The 23129-nt window shown below is 44.6% G+C and overlaps 1 protein-coding gene across 2 annotated transcripts; it reads right to left on the minus strand.

Annotated features, from left to right (window-relative positions):
* Window positions 1-3845: 3845 nt before the first annotated feature.
* khk (ketohexokinase) lies at window positions 3846-22485 on the minus strand. 2 transcript variants are annotated; one of them, XM_030421546.1, is made up of 8 exons: window positions 22343-22485; window positions 19473-19589; window positions 11890-12024; window positions 9747-9819; window positions 9291-9437; window positions 7498-7586; window positions 7266-7423; window positions 3846-4165 (listed from the first exon to the last, which is right to left on the minus strand). In XM_030421546.1, exons 1-8 carry the CDS (start codon window positions 22438-22440, stop codon window positions 4062-4064), a joined length of 921 nt encoding a protein of 306 aa, XP_030277406.1. In that variant the 5' UTR covers window positions 22441-22485; the 3' UTR covers window positions 3846-4061. The 2 variants fall into 2 exon arrangements, with proteins under 2 accessions (XP_030277406.1, XP_030277407.1); XM_030421547.1 differs by lacking the exon at window positions 19473-19589 and having other exon boundaries at window positions 22343-22464.
* Between the last annotated feature and the right edge of the window lie 644 nt (window positions 22486-23129).

Consider the following 23129-nt stretch of genomic DNA (forward strand, 5'->3'; position numbering starts at 1 on the left):
TATATATATGTGTGTGTGTGTGTGTGTATATATATATATATATATATATATATATATATATATATATATATATATATATATACATATATATATATTAGGGCCGGGACTTTAACGCGTTAATTACAATTAATTAATTACACAAAAAATAACGCGTTAACAAAATTAACACATTTTAATTGCACTAATTTTTGCACCGCGGAACATTTCTCACTGGATGAGTTTCAAGGGTACCGATTATACTGGAGCACCAACAAACGTTCATGCATAGCGTTCATGCAGTGTTGGGCAGTAACGTCGCTACAAGTAGCGGCGTTACTAGTTTAACTACATTTCTCAGTAGCGTGGTGGTAGCGTCGCTACTTTCTGAATGAAATAGCTTTTCAGTAGCTTAGCTCTTTTATTGACCAAGTATCGCGGTAGCGTCCACACAAGCTACATTTTTATGAACACCTCTGAAGTTCAGCGCAGCGGAGCTTTCTGTCGCGGTCTGAAATGAAAGGATAAGTCGGTGATGCCACCGCCACACATGGCCGTGTATGTGGAGCCGACAGAAGCACTTCCGTATGACAGTGACATCACGGACTAATCCTTGCATACAACGTGTCTGCCGGACAGACAGGTTAGCTTCAGTGAGTTACGTTACTTGATGGAAAGATGGCAGAGGGTGAGGAGGACGGAGACGAGTTGATCCTGAGGGATCCAAAAGACAAACTTGGATAATAAACAAATACAGTAACAGAGAAACATTACTCTGAATTATTACTTTTGTAATTTTTAACCAGCACAGGGTACAGCAAAAATGCAATTTCTACAAAAGCAAAGTATGGTGATTAGTCAAAATGATTAGCTTAACATGTATGTAGATATAGCTACTACTACAGAGTGGGCCTAATAAAAATACCACTTTTGAAACTGCCAGTTATATGAGACACTGGTTGATGGATAGAGTACTTTATTAATCTCAAAGGGAAATTAAAGTGTTACAGCCACTTGACATAAATCAAAATCCAAAAACAATGAGGTAGGTAAAAGAAACAAATAGAATAAAAGGCTGAATTATATACAATAACTAAATAGACTAACTCAAATATCAAATATAAATTATAAAGCTGAAACTAGAAGACTAGAGAACCTTAACGAAAACTACAACTATAAACTATGAAAAAAAACAAAAAACAATGTTTTGTTGCTTAAGCTTCTGTATTCAGTCATTATTCAATGGTATACTAAAATCCATGTGAAAAAAATTGCTTCTCACTGTTCTCAGGTCATTTATATGCGATTAAAATGCGATTAATTTCGATTAATTAATTACAAAGCCTCTGATTAATTTGATTAATTTTTTTAATCGAGTCCCGGCCCTAATATATATATATATATATATATATATATATATATATATATGTATACCCTGTATGTAAATATACAGCACACAACACCACAGTGTTGTATGAATATAGAAATATCATATGAGACACTGTGTAAATAAATATGTCTGAAACAGCGTTGCATGTAGAGAGAGACAGCACTGTTTGAGAGACACAGTATGTACTGACACTGTGTGAATAAGCCTACATATTTTATTTTTCAGTCATAGATATATTGACTGTATGGTACAAGTGTATGTACATATACGTAGTATTGAGTGTGGCTGTCAGTCTATCGGGGACAGACTGTCAATTTACAGTACATATGAATCTGTCACGATAAGTTTTCTATACACATTGATGTAATGTATATGAGACATATTGTATATTAACACTTTTTATACATCACATAATCGTACGTATGTGGAATTATATATGTAGTCTTATATTAACACTGAAAATGTAATGAACACTTACCAGAACACTAACTCATGAAACACTGAATCAAATCAACATTACATATGTAAACGATCTAATCCGAGACAGCTGTGTATTACACACCTGTGTGATAACTTAGGCTCCGCCCGCTCTGGATGGCAGGGCATGTTCAAGTGAGTCCTTCAGTGCATTCAGGTGCTCCAACATAAATCCAGCAGGATGTTCATTTGTTACACAAAATGTAAACTTAGTTTTAAACTGGGACCAGTACAGTGACCAGCCAACGTGGACCTGAGCTCATAACAGACACTGACATCAGAGGGTTGTCAGTCAGTGTTGCAGGTCGCACAGTTCAGTTTATACTGCAGTGTAAGTGTCCCAAATGGAGACAAACATGACAATCAAACCTGTCTGTGAAGTTTTATGTTTACATTCAGAGTTTCTTATTAAAACTCATTGTGTGAATCATAATAAACATGTTAAATGTATTTTCTTCTTCTTTTCTTATGCTTTGCTGTTTCTTTTGTTTTTTTCAACCAGTACATCACTGTATTAGTGTGAAATCAATCCAATCTAATCTAATAAATAATTTAATGTAACATGGAGTCTGTTAAATTGGATTTATAGTTAGATGTTAAGAGGTTAAAATGTATCTATAGCCTCTGAAGAGACACTGGAGGTGACATGTAGTAACTGTGTTGTTTCTCTAGTTTTATTTCACTTCTGTTTTTATAGAATCGACAAAGAAACTGACGACTATGTATTTTGTGTGTGCTGTGCGCTTTGTTCTGTTTAAGTGTTCTCATAGGTGCTTTGCAGAGGCTGGGTATGGCTTCCCTGGATGGCTGGAGCTGCTGCCTCACACACCTACAGCTCATCTGATCGTCAGCGCCAGCTCAGGTACTCTGGTCTTCTCTCCACTTGCTGCCAGATTGTTTCAACTCGTTACCGTGAGATTTTGCAACTCAGCCACCCTGGCGCCAAGCTTCCTGCACCTCTGCCACCTGCCAAGAACCCTCTTTGGATCCTCTGTGTCTCATCCTCCCAGTATCCTGAGTCCTAGCTACTCCACCTGCTGAGCCACCTGCCTGATCCTCAGCCTTCCTCCTGCCCATTCACCTGAGCAACCAAATACATTCCTTTTTTACCTTTCCCCTGTCTTGATTTCCACTTTTGGGTTACAGGCAACATACAACTATCAACACATTGTAACAGAAACATCATGAAGAGCTGTGATTGGTCAGTCTAGGCTGCTGTGAGTTTTGCAGGTGGAGATTGTTGAGACACATGATTGTTCAGAGTTCCTCAATAATAACACATAAGTTACATGACGTAACTCCTGTTCTGTGAGTAGCCCTCTGTCGACAGCAAGGGGGGATAAAGACAGGGGCAAAGGAGGAATATAAAGAGCTCAAGGTGCTTTACAACAGTCATCACAGTCACACATTGATGGCAGAGGTTGCCATGCACGCTGCCGACCTGCTCATCAGGACACATTTGGGGTTCAGTACCTTGCTCATGGGAGCCAGGAAATCAAACCAGCCACCTTCTGATCACTGGATGAACTGCTATACCTCCTGAGCCACAGCTGTCACAGGACTTTCACAAAGGAGATCAGGGTTTGAATCCCGTGTGAGGCCAATATTTTCATTGATGATTGTTTAAATTTGATAATTTAAAGCCAAACTATTGTCTTTTCCTAAACCTAACCAAGGAGTTTCAGTGTATTTAATGTAAGAGTGTAACTGGACATTGCATAGATATTGTTCCTGTTTTTACGTGACATTGATGTGGTGGACATGCAGGTCTGTTAGCCTGTTGGCAATACAGCAGTGTCAGCTGACTGTAAACATTCTGAAACTATCGTTTAATTATCATTCTTAATTTCGGTTTGACTGAGATCAGGTCTGCAGGTAATTTCTTTATCTAATACACTGGAAACGGCAGCTTATCATCCCAACTGGAGCCGACTCTGTAAAGAAGGAGTGAAAACGGTTGAGGAAAACTTTTTGTATAAAAAAATAGATATTTGATTCACAGTGTGTTTTCACAGATTTTATTTCTAATTGGTCAGAAAAACAGAAATAAACTTATCTTTATGAGATGTTACTTAATTTACACACAGTTAATTATCTAGCTGTCTTTTAATAACAGCTTGTTAACAGTTAATTATCAGTGAACTACAGTTAATCATCATCAATGATTTATCGGTTGTGCAGCACAAAAAACCCCAAACCGGAACACAGTTCTCTTTGTTCAGTTGTCTGTGAACTTTTCACTGATGCTGTCGTAGCCATGGAAACCACACTTCGTGCCCGCAACTCTGCAGCCAAAGGTCAGAGCTTCCTGCAAACTTCCACCTACAGACAGGAAATGTACTAATTTATTGAAGTTGAACACAAACAAACATTCAGGACAAATCATGAAAGAAAGCACATGTGTGGTGGATCTGAGAGCAGAGAGAGGAATGAAACTTTGCCCGTAGCAGGCAAAAAGTGTCGATCCCCGAGTGCGACCTGACAGGCAGGAGAGTAATGGTGAACCACTCCTCAAGCGTGCCTGTCAGGTTCGCACTCAGGGAACGACACTTTTTGTCTGCCATGACGGCGACGCGCAGGAGGTGCAGCAGCGAACGTGAGTAGTTCACAAACCTTCTTTTTCATAAACTCTGTGTACACAAACAATGTTCTCAATGCTCTTGTTCATGAGTAGAGACCCTGGTGATGCTACGAGCAAAGTTTCATGTTGTGTCGAGACTTCTTAGTGTTCTAAAAATAGCGATTTTGATGCTAGCGTGTCATGCCCCTAGCTCTCCCGTTCAAAATTAACGTGCCCAAAACCGAAACTACGGTAAATCTGCCTCTTTCGTCATAATTATGCTTTTACACGAAGGTTTGACTCATATTCAATTCCAAATAAAGCCTCAGTTGCTTTTTGGCGAGAGTTTCGCTTTAACGAACTGCTCCTATAGATTCAACACCACAGACTTCACATTTAGTCAGTATCATCCTCAGACCCTGAATATGAAAAGTTATCAAAATCTTTCCCCTCCGTTTTCCCTGGTGAAAGTGACAGTGCAGTTGATTTCGATGCTTCGCCAAAAAGCCGGAAGTCCTTTTAATTTTAACATACACTTTCCCATCTACACCAAATTGGTCACACATGTAAAGGCTGTCGCCCTGAATACGTCTATGCATCAATACTGTGTCATATCCATAGCGCCACCCACTGGACACAGGTAGTCAGCCTCATATCAATCAATCTGACTTCATTTATATAGCACTTTTCATACAAATAACACAGCACAAAGTGCTTTACACAATAAATGCAAGACAAACAAAGCAGAAGTAAAACCAAAAGCCACACACACAAATGCATTTCTGAAAGAAGGCAACTGAAGCGCTGTCTTACTCTCAGCCATTAACAGTGTAGATGAACAGCATCCAATTTACATGATATTTACAGGTTTTCTCCACATCACACACTACAACATGACATATATTTTGGGTGATATATGGGTGATCTCTAGCACCACATATTGGACACAGGCCGTGTAATTTCACCATTTCAGACAACGTCCAGTAAATGCATGCACATGCAGACATCTACGTGTGCACCCTCCGACAGCGCCACCTCCCAGACGTACATGGGCGGCGAGGACCCGATCATTGCTGCTTGCAGCTTTAATCAGTGTTGGTATTAATTAGAAGCTTGGGATGGGCAATAAAACGATCTTGGTCATTTTCATGATAAAATACTCCACAACTAATTTGTGACATTTATTTTCATAAATTTTTTGAGTGATCTTTCCTCTCCCTAGAATACACTACACCAACAGCTAATTGCACAGCAGAGAAACAAATGCATGTGGTCGATGCATGTTTCTGGCCCCTCCCACATACAGCAACTCAGAATGACAGTGGCCACCTGTGTGTCTAGCCTATGCAAGAAAAAAGCAATCCCGGGGAGCAAAACTGATTGTGAGGAAACTGCCAAAGATGACGAAATACTAACTGCTTTTTCAGCCATTACCTCATATGAGAAGAAATTGAAGCGACACAAAGACATAAGCACAGTTGAAAAACATGGCTTCGAGAAGCTAATGACTGCAACAGATGCTAAGTACACGCTGACTGGGTGAAAGTATTTTTCCCAAACATCACTCCCTCAGCGCTACACAGGGTGTAGAGAAAGCTGGAGGATATGATATACCATTGGTATACCACAGAGCAGGTCGACTAGTGATCGGAAGGTCGCTGGTTCGAATCCCGGCTGCGCTGGGGCGGAACTGAGCTGCATGTCGAAGTATCCTTGAGCAAGATACTGAACCCCAAAATTGCTCCTGATGTACAGTTGGCATCTCTGCCATCAGTAAGGGCCCTGCGATAAGCTGGCGACTTGTACAGAGTGTGCCCTGCCTTCGCCCAGAGAGATAACTGGGATTGGCTCCAGTAACCCCCGCGACCCATTGAAAAAAAGGGGGGATTTAGTGGTTACATCCCCGCGACCCTCACGGATAAGCGGCAGATAATGAGATGAGATGAGAGATGAGAGAGACCATTGATATGTGGTCTAGTCGCACATCCAAACCTTACCTGAGTCTCATGATACACTATGTGGACCAGGATTGGAATCTTTAAAGCAGATGCCTTCAAAATGGCTCATGTTCCAGATGACCACATCATGGAGATTATTAAACAAGTGGACACGACTGCAGTGTTTTGGCCACCATCTACATCTAGCCATTGGTAAGCTATTAACTCAAGTATTTGTACATTTAGCCTATAATTACTTATTGTGTTGCACAGTTTGAATGATGATATATTTTAGGATTCAGGTGTCCATAAGGGTTAGGGTTAGCTATCTATAAGTCACAAAACACTGTTCAAATAACCAAAGAAATATTCAAATAACACCCAAACATATACTTGCAGGACACAATGGCCAAGTATCTTATTATTCATTAAGGTGTCAATAGGTTAAAGTATAACGCTGGTGTTATTTAATCTTTCTCTTAATGACATTGTATGTGTATGTACTTAGTAAGTGTTGACCAACCTGTTATTTGGCAACATTTATTTGCTGTACAGAAGCCAGTGGATGTCATCAACTAAAATGCTATTAGTTTTATTTAATGTTGGTTAATGTTGGTTATTCTAATGTAGTGTACCTTACAGTTGGACAGTATAATTTCGCACTGTCGGACAGTATAAAGTTTCATTGTTGGATAATTGGACGGTATAATGTCTCACTGTTGGACAATATAACGTCATAATGTTGGACAGTATAACGTCTCACTGTTGGACAGTATCATGTCTCACTGTTGGACAGTATAAGGTTGCATTGTTGGACAGCTGGACAGTATAATGTATCACAGTTGGCCAGATGGACAGTATAATGTCTCACTTTTGGACAGTATAATGTCTCACTGTTGGCCAGATGGACAGTAAAATATCTCACCGTTGGACAGTGTGTAGATAACAGCAGCATTAAAAGTATCTCCGGCTCCAAGTGTGTCGACGAGAGTTTTTGGAGGAAAAGCATCTGAATGAACAATCAAACCATCAGGACCCAAAGCATCCGCTCCTTCTGCTGCCCAGGCACAGACCAGGACAGCCCTGAGAGGAGAGGAGAGTCAGTTAAGCAGATAACACACACGGACAGCTTTTAGAGAAATCAGTTCTGAACTCACCCCTGTCTCACTCGATGGTACAGTCCTCTCAGAGCAGCTTCGGCCGACTTGAAACCGAAGTGACGAGCAACGTCTTTACTGACAAACACCTGAAAAAGAAATTCATCCTGTTACAGTATATATACAGTATACAGTATTCACATCAACAGCACAGTGTTGTATTGGAATAAAGATGGACGCTTTGAGATTGGTGTTATGTTTCTTTTTTTTTGTTTGGCCTTTTTATGGCTTGTATTGATCGTACAGCTCAAGACATGACAGGAAACGGGTTGAGAGAGAGGGGGAGTGACATGCAGCAAAGTGTCCCAGGCTGGGACTCGAACACAGGGCCGCTGCAGCGAGGACAAAGCCTCTGTACATGGGACGCCCGCTCCACCAACTGAGCTACGCGGTGCCCCGGTGTTACATTTCTTTAACTGAACAACCAGCAGGTCATACATGAATGTCCACATGCAGGTAACTCAATGAACCCGAAGCCCGTGACCCAGAAGCTCTATAAGCCTGCTCCATCGCAACCCCAGCGTAACCGGTGGCAACAGATTATATGCACCACATACAGGACAGTGTATATGTTCAGTATAGATCCATCCATCCATCCATCTTCTTCCGCTTGTGCGGGTGCGGGTCGCGGAGGCAGCTGTCTGAGCAGGGACACCCAGACTTCCCTCTCCCCGGACACTTCCTCCAGCTCTCCCGGGAGGATCCCAAGGCGTTCCCAGGCCAGCCAAGTGACACCCACTCCTCCCGACGGGGCATGCCAGGAACACCTCCCGAGGAAAGCGTCCATGGGGCATCCGATACAGATGCCCAAGACACCTCAGCTGGGTCCTCTCGATGTGGAGGAGCGGCAGCTCTACTTCGAGCTCCTCCCAGGTGACGGAGCTCCTCACCCTATCTCTAAGGGAGTGCCCCGCCACCCTGCGGAGGAAACTCATTTTGGCCGCCTGTATCCGGGATCTTATTCTTATAGTCATGACCCAAAGTTCATGACCGTAGGTGAGGGTTGGAACGTAGATTGACCGGAAATCGAGAGCTTCGCCTTTCGGCTCAGTTCTTTCTTTACCACGGCAGACAGATACAACCACCGCACTACTTCTGCTGCTGCACCGATCCGCTTGCCAATCTTGCGCTCCATCCTTCCCTCACTCATGAACAAGACCCCAAGATACTTAAACTCCTCCGCTTGAACTCCTCCCAGAGGGAGCAAGCCACCTTTTTCCGGTCGAGGACCATGGCCCCGGACTTGGAAGTGCTGATTCTCATCCCAGCTGTTTCACACTCGGCTGCAAACTGCCCCAGGACATGCTGGAGGTCCTGGCCCGAAGAAGCCAACAAGACAACATCATCTGCGACAAGCAGAGATGAGATCCAGTGGCTCCCGAACCAGACCCCCTCCGGCCCCTGGCTGCGCCTAGAAATTCTGTCCATAAAAATAATGAACAGAACCGGTGACAAGGGGCAGCCCTGCCGGAGTCCAACATGCACCGGGAACAGGTCTGACTTACTGCCGGCAATGCGAACTAGGCTCCTGCTCCGGTTGTACAGCCCTTAGCAGAGGGCCTCTGACCCCATACTGCTGAAGCACGTCCCACAGAATGCCACAAGGGACACGAAGCACACAAAGCACATGTGGACTGGTTGGGCAAACTCCCATGAACCCTCGAGCACCCTGCCGAGGGTTTAGAGCTGGTCCAGTGTTCCATGGCCAGGACGAAAACCGCACTGTTCCTCCTGAAATCAGTATAGATGTAAATGACATATACATATACATTATACAGTTTAGCCAGACGTACCACGTCACCATGAGGAAACAGCTGATAGAGCGGCTCTCTGGTCTTCTCTATCTCCACAGACACTGTAATTCTCTGTTGCTGTGGCACCGTGTTGTTATACACCATTACCTGCTGGATCATCTTCACCTGTTCCTCAGCATTTCTGCCCTGCACAATTAAAATATACCATGACAGTACAACATATCAAACACCAGACAATACTTCGTATGTACTGTAGAGTAGTGAAGTGGCCTGTTCTGTTTTAGTAAAGTAATTTTACTTTTATAATGTTCACATATTTGATACTGTTATGAAACAAAGAATGTTTGCAGGTTGTTTGGATGGAAGCAGAAGGGTAAGTCTGCTTAGTCTGGTTGGGTTGGTTGGTCTGGCTGGTTGTTAAAATTAGTCTGGTTAGGTGGACTACTCGAGGTTAGTCTGGTTGTTTCAGTTCTTTGAATTTGGAGCGTTGTTTACCTCCCAGTGGATCCACTTGAACTGACGGAGGTCGACTTTGGAGAAATCCTCCTCTGTGACGTCAGGAAGTTTCCTGACAGACAGGAAGTGGGGTCAGAGTTTATGTTGCCAATGAATCAACGCAGGGAATCCAGAACCACCTCCATCCTCCGTCCTTCATCACTTCATCACTCCGTCACTCAGGTTCAAAGTTAATCTTATCTTGGCATTGTTTACAATCGCAACCTTTGGGCAGCAGCCACTGATAATTAAACCAGAAGCTTTATCTCTTGGTTGATTCTCGACAGAAACATTTTTACCCTTCTGTTCATTATTTTGAATAAAATACAGTCCAGGTTTATTGGTAGAAAAATACAACACAAACCCCTTTCATCATAACATCCAGTAACAGCAAGTTTAATACTGGGCTGAGGAAAGAGGCCTGCCAACTGGTTTAATTGTCCTAATGACATCACATCAGGATAAGATTTTCCACTGGCTGAGAAGAATGATCCAAGACCCATAAACCGAGGCTTGATCCAAACATCCAGAAAGTCTTCTGAGGGCTCCAAACCCAAAATTTATTCAGTCTTCGACTGACTTCCAGAGAGTTGGCTTTGGGTGCTGACTTCATCGGACTTAACTTATCTAATTACCCACAATTCATTGTAACACAGTTGTGATAAAGTTTTCACAACTGCTGACATAAAAAAAGAACCAATTGTGAATGTGCAAAACAATTATTTTAATAAAACTTCACTTGAATCATGTTGACCAGAGATACTCAACGACATCACGATACAGAAATATGAGAATGATAAGCCTCCAACTGTGTTTTATTATTGTACTGCTGAATCTGTTTGTCAGCAGTTTCTTTTAGCCTTGACGTGATGACAGTGAACACATCACAGGACATATGACTGAAGTCCAGAGGATGAACATCTGGATAGGGTTAGGGGGTTTACACTACCCTAACCCTTCTTGGAGGTTGAGTCAGAGATGTTAACCAATTAGAAGTTTCGCATTGCCAGACCTCCACAGCACTGTGCAGTGCTGGATAGAACCCAATCAGCTGATGTGCATAAACCAGTCTATATAAAACACCAATGTGGTGACATACCAGAATCTGTGCTGAAATAAATGTTTTCCTGTGTTTTGTCGAGGTTGAACATGCCAGGTTCAGAGTGTTTCTCAGAGGGAGGAGGTGTTTCTTTTGTACACAAAAACTTCAACAAAATTTTATGAATTAAATCGTTAAAACCCTAACCCTACACTCCTCATCTTCAGCCCGTCATAAATCACATCCAATCATCTCTTCATCTGTTACTCTTGTGAGTTCCTCTCTTCACACCAGGCTTGTTCGAAACAAGTCAGACCCAAACAGAGCTGCTCTTTTCATCTCCGGCCTGTTGAGTGCATCACATCATGGGCTGTGAGATTTTGTCTGACCTGCTCTGGAGACTCAGCTGCGTGAGAACTGAAGGAGTCAGTGCACTACTCCAAACTACTTTCACCAGTTCTTTGTCTGCTTTTAGGTGCAGCCAAAAACGTGACAGGGATTTTTATCCATCCACCCATCACAGCCTGTCACTGTGATTTGGGGCTTATAAATAAACTGACTTGACTTCAAGAAAGTACAACTTAAATCGATAAGCAGAAACTCACCGTTGCAGTGTCACGTGTGATAAAAAATATAAAATGGCAGCTGGACATTGAGAGTTGATATGATGAAAATAATTAGAGAAAGTGATTGTTTTTATCTTTGGCCTTTATCCTTTGGTTTAAACAGCTCTGATGGGTCCTCACTCGTCCTCATGCATCGTAGCTTTGTAGCATTGTGTTGCTTACTGCAGAAGATCAACTTAATGCCACGGTGAATATAAACTGAAGCTGTTCAAACGGCTCACTTGGTGCACTTTACTACATAGAACATACATACATAGATGTATTATTTAAACACCTGACATCAGTCACGTCATATAACAGACCTACACACTGACAGACCTCACTACTGTCTATATAAACCTGCAGGTGAACAGTACTCTGCAGTCCGTTGAATGTAAATATGTGCTGATTGATTGATTTACAGGTGTGATGACACCGGGGTGTTATTGATAAAGAGGTATTTAGTGGACGGCCCATGACGTCCGTTGGCTCGTCTTACGTGTCAGAGAGAATGACGGTTCTGGATCCACTGGAAGGACAAACCAAACAACATGCACAGGGAGTTTGACCTTTGACCTGCCAAACCACTGCAGAGACATCGATCGCTCGACGAGAGAAGTCAGCCATGATGAAACTGAGAGAGAAAGAGAGACAGGAAACTGCTTCATATAAACTCTGTCTTAAAAAAAAAAAACGACAGATAACCAGAAAACTGTGCTGTCATTGGTGGAACAGAAGTTCCTGAAATAGAGACAGTTAGAGACAGTGACCAATTTGGTGCCCTAGGCAAGATTTTAGCTGGCACCCCCTTGCATCGCAGTCCATTTCGCAATCAATTTTCTAACCCTGACCCTAACCGACACACAAAGTGCATGTATGTATTCAAGATTTCATTTCTTGATTTCTCAAAAATAAAAAATGAAGAAGGAAACAAGTGATAAATTAAAAATACAATATAAAAAAGGCACTGCACATATTAAAGAATATTCTATTTACATATGTAACAGAGTTAAAAATGCACTTTATCAATTCTTATTTCCAATTTCTGTTTGTCAATTTTATTTATCATTTAATGATTGTTGAGTATGTGCAAATTTTATGGTAATGAGTTATTTTTAATTTACCGTTATTTTTATTGTTTTCTGCGGAAACTACTTTGCCAAAGGTCACCTTTTCTACACCTTCTGAGCTTCCGTAGCCCCGACTGACCCTCACACTGCCGTCTTGCATTGCTGAGGGTAAGTTGTGTGGAAAATGCTCTGCGCTATTTTATTGTTTTCTTAAGAAATTGAACCATATACATTGTAAATTTAATGCATCATGTCTACCGTTAACACAGCTGCATTACCCAGCTGTTTTGTGCTGTTTTGACTGTTAATATAAGTTCTGTAGATGTTTTCTACTTTCTGGGCGCCTCTGTAACGCAGCAGGCCGCCCTGTGTCTTATAAACAAAGTAACGCTTCGGACACTGTAGCATTCATTAATTAGTGTAAACTCTGGTATTTTGTCTGTTTAGGAACAGAGGTGCATAAAAAGGAACAGAAGGCAATTATTGTCTTCTGCAGGTATGTGTTTTTCTTTGCTACATGTGATAATTTTCTTTGTTTTGGTTTAGTTGCTCTCATCCAAGCACTGTTTTAATTTGTCCAACAGAGGTCACTGTGCTCCCTTTTGAGATATTGTGTGTTATTTAAGGTTAAATGTTTTCCTGTCAATTTAAATAGCTCTTGGGTAGTAATGGGCACACTGGGAAGAGTACATACTGTAATTATAAATTAATGTATTTATATGTTTTTTGAGGCTACAAAGTGCCGCCTTGCTTTGCTGAGGGAACAGAGGTGCAGAAAAAGGAACAGAAGGCAAATAATGTGCATTATTGTCTTCTGCAGTAAATAAATGCTGGAAAACAAGTCCTTGGGTCGTCTCCTTTCATGTCCTACCCACATCCGCTACACATACAAAATGAAAACAGTGAACATGAAAACAAGTGACTGAATTAAAAATACAATATAAATATGGTATTGTACAAAATAATGTAACCAGTCTAACCAGAGTGCAAAAAGTAGTAAAGCGCAGTGAAATTAATATATTTATATATATTTATATGCCCTCCCGTGGGCTCACCACTCGCGGGAGGGTTCAGACGGGGCCGGTGCAGAGGGATATGGGTGGCGGTCGTGGGCGGGGGCCCCGGCGGCCCAATCCCCGGATGGTGACTCTAGCCATGGGGACATGGAATGTCACCTCACTGGGGGGGAAAGAGCCTGAGCTGGTGCGGGAGGTTGAGCGGTACCGGCTAGAAATAGTCGGGCTCACCTCCACGCACAGCCTGGGCTCTGGAACCCAACTCCTTGAGAGAGGCTGGACTCTCTTCTACTCTGGAGTTGCCCGTGGCGAGAGGCGGCGAGCTGGTGTGGGCTTGCTTATAGCCCCCCAGCTCAGCCGCCATGTGTTGGAGTTCTCCCCGGTGAACGAGAGGGTCGTTTCCCTGCGCCTTCGGGTCGGGGATAGGGCTCTCACCGTTGTCTCGGCTTATGGGCCGAACAGCGGTGCAGAGTACCCGGCCTTCTTGGAGTCCCTGGGAGGGGTACTGGAGAGTGCTCCAACCGGGGACTCCGTCGTTCTCCTGGGGGACTTCAACGCCCACGTGGGCGATGACAGTGTTACCTGGAGGGGAGTGATTGGGAGGAACGGCCTCCCCGATCTGAACCCGAGTGGTGCTTTGTTACTGGACTTCTGTGCTAGTCACAGTTTGTCCATAACAAACACCATGTTCAAGCATAAGGGTGTCCATATGTGCACGTGGCACCAGGACACCCTAGGCCGGAGATCAATGATCGACTTTGTGGTCGTGTCATCTGACCTCCGGCCGTATGTCTTGGACACTCGGGTGAAGAGAGGGGCTGAGCTGTCAACTGATCACCACCTGGTGGTGAGTTGGATCCGCTGGCGGGGGAGGAAGCTGGACAGACCTGGCAGACCCAAACGTATCGTGAGGGTCTGCTGGGAACGTCTGGCAGAACCCTCTGCCAGGGAGATCTTTAACTCCCACCTCCGGGAGAGCTTTGACCAGATCCCGAGGGAGGCTGGGGACATTGAGTCCGAATGGACCATGTTCTCCACCTCCATTGTTGACGCGGCTGTCCGGAGCTGTGGCCGTAAGGTCTCCGGTGCCTGTCGCGGCGGCAATCCCCGAACCCGGTGGTGGACCCCGGAAGTAAGGGTTGCTGTCAAGCTGAAGAAGGAGTCCTACCGGGCCTGGCTGGCCCGGGGGACTCCTGAGGCAGCTGACGGGTACCGGCAGGCCAAGCGTGCGGCAGCACGGGCAGTCTCGGAAGCAAAAACTCGGGTCTGGGAAGAGTTCGGGGAGGCCATGGAGGAGGACTACCGGTCGGCCTCGAAGAAATTCTGGCAAACCATCCGGCGCCTCAGGAGGGGGAAGCAGTCCTCCACCAACACTGTTTACAGTGGAGGTGGGGAGCTGTTGACCTCGACTGGGGACATCGTCGGGCGGTGGAAGGAATACTTCGAGGATCTCCTCAATCCCGCTGACACGCCTTCCATAGAGGAAGCAGAGGCTGGGGACTCAGAGGTTGACCCATCCATCACCCAAGCCGAAGTCACTGAGGTAGTCCGTAAGCTCCTCAGTGGCAAAGCACCGGGGGTGGATGAGATCCGCCCTGAGTACCTCAAGTCTCTGGATGTTGTGGGGCTGTCTTGGCTGACACGTCTCTGCAGCATCGCGTGGCAGTCGGGGACAGTGCCTCTGGACTGGCAGACCGGGGTGGTGGTCCCCCTATTTAAAAAGGGGGACCGGAGGGTGTGTTCCAACTATCGGGGGATCACACTCCTCAGCCTCCCCGGGAAAGTCTATTCCAGGGTACTGGAGAGGAGAATTCGGCCGATAGTCGAACCTCGGATCCAGGAGGAACAATGCGGTTTCCGTCCTGGCCGTGGAACACTGGACCAGCTCTATACCCTCCGCAGGGTGCTCGAGGGTTCATGGGAGTTTGCCCAACCAGTCCACATGTGTTTTGTGGACTTGGAGAAGGCATTCGACCGTGTCCCTCGTGGCATACTGTGGGGGGTGCTCCGGGAGTACGGGGTCGGGGGCCCTCTGTTAAGGGCCGTACGGTCCCTGTACTGCCGGAGCAGGAGCTTGGTTCGCATTGCCGGCAGTAAGTCAGACCTGTTCCCAGTACATGTTGGACTCCGGCAGGGCTGCCCTTTGTCACCGGTTCTGTTCATTACTTTTATGGACAGAATTTCTAGGCGCAGCCACGGGCCGGAGGGGATCTGGTTCGGGAGCCAATGGATCTCATCTCTGCTTTTCGCGGATGATGTGGTCTTGTTGGCTCCTTCGAGCCGGGACCTCCAGCATGTCCTGGGGCGGTTTGCAGCCGAGTGCGAAGCGGCTGGGATGAGAATCAGCACCTCCAAATCCGAGGCCATGGTTCTCGACCGGAAAAAGGTGGCCTGCTCCCTCCAGGTGGGAGGAGAGTTCCTGCCTCAAGTGGAGGAGTTTAAGTATCTTGGGGTCTTGTTCACGAGTGAGGGAAGGATGGAGCGTGAGATTGACAGACGGATCGGTGCAGCGGCCGCAGTAATGCGGTCTTTGTATCGGTCCGTCGTGGTGAAGAGAGAGCTGAGCCGAAAGGCGAAGCTCTCGATTTACCAGTCAATCTACGTTCCGACCCTCACCTATGGCCATGAACTTTGGGTCATGACCGAAAGAATAAGATCCCGGATACAAGCGGCCGAAATGAGTTTCCTCCGCAGGGTGGCAGGGCGCTCCCTTAGAGATAGGGTGAAGAGCTCTGTCACCCGGGAGGAGCTCAGAGTAGAGCCGCTGCTCCTCCACATCGAGAGGAGCCAGCTGAGGTGGCTCGGGCATCTGTTTCGGATGCCCCCGGGACGCCTCCCTCGGGAGGTGTTCCTGGCATGTCCCTCCGGGAGGAGACCCCGAGGAAGACCCAGGACACGCTGGTGTGACTATGTCGCCCAGCTGGCCTGGGAACGCCTTGGGGTCCTCCCGGAAGAGCTGGAGGCAGTATCCGGGGAGAGGGAGGTCTGGGTGTCCCTGCTCAGGCAGCTGCCCCCGCGACCCGGCACCGGATAAGCGGATGAAAATGGATGGATGGATGGATATTTATATTTATATATATATATATATCCTATGAATGATATGGGAAAGCTACGTTATGGAGTATTAACAATAATACACTTGGGTATTACTACTGCACTTTAACACTGATGTAAATTCTAACAAACATCAACTGTGACACAATAAACCAAAGGCCTACAACGACCCTATTACTTATAAAGGGGATGGAAAACTAATAGCATTTTAACTGACATACAAGCAGGAAAACACAGCCAACAGGTTAAAATAACACCTGAACAGGCCTGATGTTAACTTTCCAAACATCCCTGATGAATTTAAGTTGGAGCAGTGGCGGTTCTAGACCAGTTTTAATAGGGGGGCCAGGTTGGGGCCGGCTTTTTTGTTCGGGGGCACATACAACCAGGAAAAAAGGATAAATCCCTCACTCAGACAAAGCAGTGTTTACAATTTCAGCAATTTTGATTGGGTAGTAAACTGCTGAGACTTTATTTCTGCCTTTCCCTTCAGAACAAAATCATTGCAAGAAATCTTTCATTGAATTATTAATGTAGACTCCCTGTCAGGGGGGCCACAGGGGGGTCCAGACTCAGAGTTACAGGGGCACTGGCCCCTGTTGGGCCCCCCCCCCTCAGAACCGCCCCTGAGTTGGAGTAACATTAACTTACATCGACTCAAGCTATTTACTAATTATTAAACAATGATACTATCGTCAAAAGTAAGCCAGCAAGTTAACACTCCAACAATGGTAACTATGATGCATTAAACTATTAATTCTTTTACTATTTATTCACTTTGTCACATTGACGTTACTGTACATCTTCTTCACATTGTTCTTCTTTTTCTTTTCTTCTTTTCCTTCCCTGGGTGCCGGATGGTTTCAATCTTTTGGACATTGTGATTCGCTACAGTATCAATGAATCTCTCTGTTGGTCTTGGGGTCAACTCGCCTCTCTCTCTGAACTTCCCATAGTTATAGTGGGACAAACAGGCTGGGTTGACTCATTATTAGAGGTGTATGAATCTTGACTTATCCGGATCTTTAACCCGGGTCATTAAAATAACCTGTGAGTCGCGACTCTCTAGTATCATTAACTCGAATCACTTGAGTCCTACTATAATCAAATCTAAAATGATAAATAGCGTTGCGCAGAGCCATATACATAGCAAGCATGTAGCCCACTAGCCCCAGTCTTGCTACGAGCTTGCTACGAGCTACTAGCTACAAGTGTTTCCCTCATTGGCTTGCAGGCTAGCTTGCAAGCCTCGATGCCGGAAACACAGCTGACTCCTCGTAGCAGTAGCTTACAAGACTGCGGCATTGTGGCTTGCGGGCGTTTCCGGCATTGCGACTCGCAAGCTACAAGTCTGCTGTGTTTCTGGCATCGAGGCTCGCAAGCTACGAGTCTGCTGTGTTTCCGGTACCGAGGTTTGCAAGCTATGAGTCTGCTGTGTTTCCGGCATTGAGGTTCACAAGCTACGAGTCGGCTGTGTTTCCGGCACCATGGCTCGCAAGCTACGAGTCGGCTGTGTTTCTGGCACCGAGGCTCGTAAACTATGAATCGGCTGTGTTTCTGGCATCGAGGCTCGCAAGCTAGCCCGCAAGCCAATGCGGCAAACATTCATAGCAAGCTCGTAGCCAGTAGCTTGTAGCCTGTAGCTCGTAGCAATCTCATGGCTAGTAGCTGGTAGCAAGCTCTTAGCTAGTAGCTCGTAGCACACAGCTACTGTTTTATCTTATTTTATTTTAGTATCTCTTTCGTTTTTCCAATCATGTATATAATGTTTTATTGCATTGTGTTTTTTTTACTAGTTAGTAGTTAAGAGACAATGAGCTAGGAGTTTCCATGGTGATTAGGCAATGCTGACTCAAGTGACTCGCACAACCCGGTTCAATTTAGTGAGTGACTCATAATGATTTGAATCCTTAAAAGAAACCATATTTACCAGCTCTACTCATTATATAGGGACAAACAGGCTGGGTGAACTCATTATATCGGGACAAATAGGCTGGGTGAACTCATTATATTGGGACAAACAGGCTGGGTGGACTTCTTATATAGGGACAAACAGGCTGGGTGGACTCATTATATAGGGACAAACAGGCTGGGTGGACTCGTTATATAGGGACAAACAGGCTGGGTTGACTCGTTATATAGGGACAAACAGGCTAGGTGGACTTGTTATAGAGGGACAAACAGGCTGGGTGGACTTCTTATATAGGGACAAACAGGCTGGGTGGACTCATTATATCTGGACAAACAGGCTGGGTGGACTTCTTATATAGGGACAAACAGGCTGGGTGGACTCGTTATATAGGGACAAACAGGCTGGGTTGACTCGTTATATAGGGACAAACAGGCTAGGTGGACTTGTTATAGAGGGACAAACAGGCTGGGTGAACTTGTTATATAGGGACAAACAGGCTGGGTGAACTCGTTATATTGGGACAAACAGGCTGGGTGGACTTCTTATATAGGGACAAACAGGCTGGGTGGACTTCTTATATAGGGACAAACAGGCTGGGTGGACTCGTTATATAGGGACAAACAGGCTGGGTGAACTTGTTATATAGGGACAAACAGGCTGGGTGGACTTCTTATATAGGGACAAACAGGCTGGGTGGACTTGTAATATAGGGACAAACAGGCTGGGTGAACTTGTTATATAGGGACAAACAGGCTGGGTGGACTTCTTATATAGGGACAAACAGGCTGGGTGAACTTGTTATATAGGGACAAACAGGCTGGGTGAACATCTTATATAGGGACAAACAGGCTGGGTGGACTCATTATATAGGGACAAACAGGCTGGGTGAACTTGTTATATAAGGACAAACAGGCTGGGTGGAGTTGTAATATAGGGACAAACAGGCTGGGTGGACTCATTATATTGGGACAAACAGGCTAGATGGACTTGTTATATTGGGACAAACAGGCTGGGAATGATCGTCACTTACTCGGCCATATGTCCAGCAGACAGTGAGCCCATGAAGGCAGGGGATGCTCCGAGCAGCGACAGCACTGTGCACATGTTTGATGCATTTCCTCCTCTCTGCCAACGCTGCGACAAACATCTGCAGGCACAGAGAGTGATGTCATCACTGCGTCATCGATCAATATAATATTTATTCATCATCCATCCTCTTCAGGCCAGGTTGCAGCTGTGAAATATTCTAGTTGTCGTTCTCTCCTGCAGCATCTTCCAGCTCAGCTCATCCTAGAGGATCAAACCCTGACCAGGCCAGATGAGATGTTTAATGTCTCCAGTGAGATCTGGTCTAACCCCCACAGAAGGTCCAGGAGGATCCTGATCAGATCTCTGAAGCATCTAAGCTGGATCCAGTCAGTGTGAGGTAGCATCTGTAGGGCTGAGCCCAGCACCACTGAGATGTCTAATTCTGATCTGGTCCAGACGTTTCTGCCCAATAATGAGGATCAATATCAACCTCCATTCATCTGCAGAGGTGCATGATGGGAAGGTTGGTCTTTACTAACATATCTAGCTTCATGATCAATCAGTGGGATCTGTGGGCTCACATCCAAATATCACACATCATAGATTCACCTTCATAACTAAAAGTTTCCTGTCAATAAAAAGTCAGTAAACAGAAAACAATCAGTTGTCAGTCTGTAAACTGTCAGTTTACATAAAACAGTCAGTTAACTGTCAGTTAACAGTCAGTAGAGAGTCAGTATGCAGAAAACACTCAGTAAACAACTAAGCAAGAGGACAAGTACATTAGAGTCACTAGTTTAAGAAATAGACGCCTCACAGGTCCTCAACTGGCAGCTTCATTAAACGGTTCCCGCAGAACGCCAGTCTCAACATCCACAGTAAAGAGGCAACTTGTTTGGATCACACAGAAGAATATTTGTGAGACGCTGAAGGAGTGCCTGACGCCATCTGTCAAGCATGGCTGAGGTAATGTGATGGTCTGGGGCTGTGTTGGTGCTTGTAAAATGGGAGATTTGTACAAGGTAAAAGGAATTTTGAATAAGAAAGGCTATCACTCCATTTTGCAACGCTATGCCATACCCTGTGGACAGTGCTTGATTGGAGCCAGTTTCCTCCAACAACAGGACAATGACCCAAAGCACACCTCCAATCTATGCAAGAACTATTTAGGGAAGAAGCAGTCAGCTCGTATTCTGTCTGTTATTGAGTGGCCAGCACTAGTCACAAGATCTCAACCCTATTGAGCTGTTGTGGGAGCAGCTTGACCATATGGTACGTAAGAAGTGCCCATCAAGCCAATCCAATTTATGGGAGGTGCTTCAGGAAGCATGGTGTGAAATTTCTTCAGATTACCTTAACAAATTGAAAGCTAGAATGCCAAAAGTCTGCAAGGCTGTAATTGCTGCACATGGAGAATTCTTTGACGAAAGCAAAGTTTGAAGGAAAAAATTATTATTTCAAATAAAAATCACAAACCATGTCAATGTCTTGACTAAATGTTCTATTCATTTTGCAACTCATTTGATGAATAAAAGTGTGAGTTTTCATGGAAATTGTCTGGGTGACCCCAAACTTTTGAACGGTAGTGTATGTTAGGATTTTTATCTTTTTTTAATATTTGTATATATTGATGTCTATTTTGTCAAAACTAAGAGCTGCTAACTGTGTTTCATTGTTTCTGAAACAATGACAATGAACATCTACTCTATGCTATTCTATTCTATTCTATTCTACTCTAAACTGTCCGGTAACAGAAAACAGTCAGTAAACAATCTCCTACTCTGATTATTAATCAGAGAAGCACTCTGTGATCTGCAGCAGAAAACAGTCAATTAACAGTCAGTAAACACTTAAAGTTGTGGTCTGTAACAATTTTTTTTGTCATATTTGCTAAAATTGGCATTATGATCTGACAGTAGAATCAGATACAGTTTAGCTGTCCGTGGCTCCACCCAGTGGCTGTTATTTGATTTGCAAGAATCTACCACTCCCGGCTCAACACAACCAATCAGAGCCAAGGGGCATTCTGACAAGTGTCAATCATTCGTAGCTGGTTGAACTGATTTAGAGAAATAACGTTACTCATGATTAAGAAAGGCAGAATGGTGATGATTATTACCTGAGTGATTACCTGGTAACTCTGTCTACAGCAATGTGAGGAATAGTGTTTGTTACTCTGGATATCTACAGTGATCTGCATGAGGCACTCGTCATGTAATTTAGTTGTATTGATCAGAGAGAGAACAATCAGGGCTTATGTTGTTGTTATTATGAATGTGACATCTTGGTTATCTGGTGTCCTCTTTTTTCTAAAAACTCCAGACTGGAGCGTCAGTAAACGCTTAACATTAAGTAACCAGTCAGTAAATGGTAAATGGTCTTGCATTTTTATAGCACTTCACCAGTCTTCTGACCGCTCAAATCGATCAGTAGACTGGTATTACAATTTATTACAAGGTATTATAATGTATTATCTAATAGATTTGTATTACAATACATACCACATTCTCACACACATTCATACACCGATGGCGGAGTCTGCCATGCAAGGTGCCAACTGCTCATCAGGAGCAATTTGGGGTTCAGTATCTTGCTCAAGGACACTTCGACATGCAGCTGGGGGCAGCCTGGAATTCGAACCAGTGACCTTCCGATCACTAGACGACCCGCCCTACCTACTGAGCCACAGCCATCCCAGTAAACAGTCAGTCAACACTTAACAGTCAGTAAACTGTGTTTATGCTCTCAGATAATCAATACAAATTAAAATGTTTGAGGAGAATCAGCAGCCGATCAGGTCTGTCTGATAGAAATGTCATAAATTAGTGTAAGATAATCAATACTAATGTTAGCATCAGCCTGTGCGCTTACCTGCTGTCGGTGTCTTCTTCTGGGTATTTATCCACCACACTGATGATGTCCACACAAACTAAACCCACACACAGAATCTTCTTCTTCTCTTCCTCCATGATGATCCACACTGACTGACACACACACAGCTGCAGTCTGGACTTTGATACACACTAAGTAACTTATTAATTCTTCAGAGTCACTCCACCACAATACGATACTACTTCCTGTCAGGACAGACAGGCCTCTCACTCCCTTGGACGCCCCAGAGGGCAGGTGTTCACCAACAAGCATCCTCAACTCAAAGTTAACTGTCTATCTGATAGATTTGCTTTATGCAAAAGATGCATACACTTAACAACACTGCCCTCCCCCACTAGGCGGGTGAGATCACAACTTCGTCCTACTCTCTCCATCATAAAAGCCTGTGGTACAGCAGCAACCAGTGACAGTGAGTGCCCTGGAAGCCACTGACTGGAATGTCCTGTACAAACCACATAGCGAGGACATTGATGGCCGTACTGACTGCATTTCAGAATACATTGGTCACTGCTTGGACAACTCCATCCCCACTGCAGAGGTCCAATGTTATCCCAACAACAAACCCTGGGTTAGAAGATGAGGGTCTTTAGGTCAGGGGATCGAGCAGTGCTCAAACGTGTTCAGAGAGAAGCATCAGGGTGCGTAGCGATAACTACAGGAGAAAACTGGAGTACAAACTGGAGAACAACAACACCAGGGACTAACCCTTCCAGAGGAAAGGGGGAGAAACATCTGAGGGTAATGAAGAACAATCAAAGTTCAACCT

The sequence above is a fragment of the Sparus aurata genome, chromosome 6, assembly GCF_900880675.1.
Source record: "Sparus aurata chromosome 6, fSpaAur1.1, whole genome shotgun sequence".
Taxonomy (NCBI): domain Eukaryota; kingdom Metazoa; phylum Chordata; class Actinopteri; order Spariformes; family Sparidae; genus Sparus; species Sparus aurata.

Excerpts from the sequence above, each read along its gene's own strand:
- khk (XM_030421546.1), bottom strand. The coding sequence starts at position 22,440 with ATGGAGGAAGAGAAGAAGAAGATTCTGTGTGTGGGTTTAGTTTGTGTG. Across the intron at positions 9,438-9,746 it reads TCAAGTGGATCCACTGGGAG|GGCAGAAATGCTGAGGAACA; the intron begins GTAAACAACGCT and ends TTAATTGTGCAG. Across the intron at positions 7,587-9,290 it reads TGTTTCCTCATGGTGACGTG|GTGTTTGTCAGTAAAGACGT; the intron begins GTACGTCTGGCT and ends TTTCTTTTTCAG.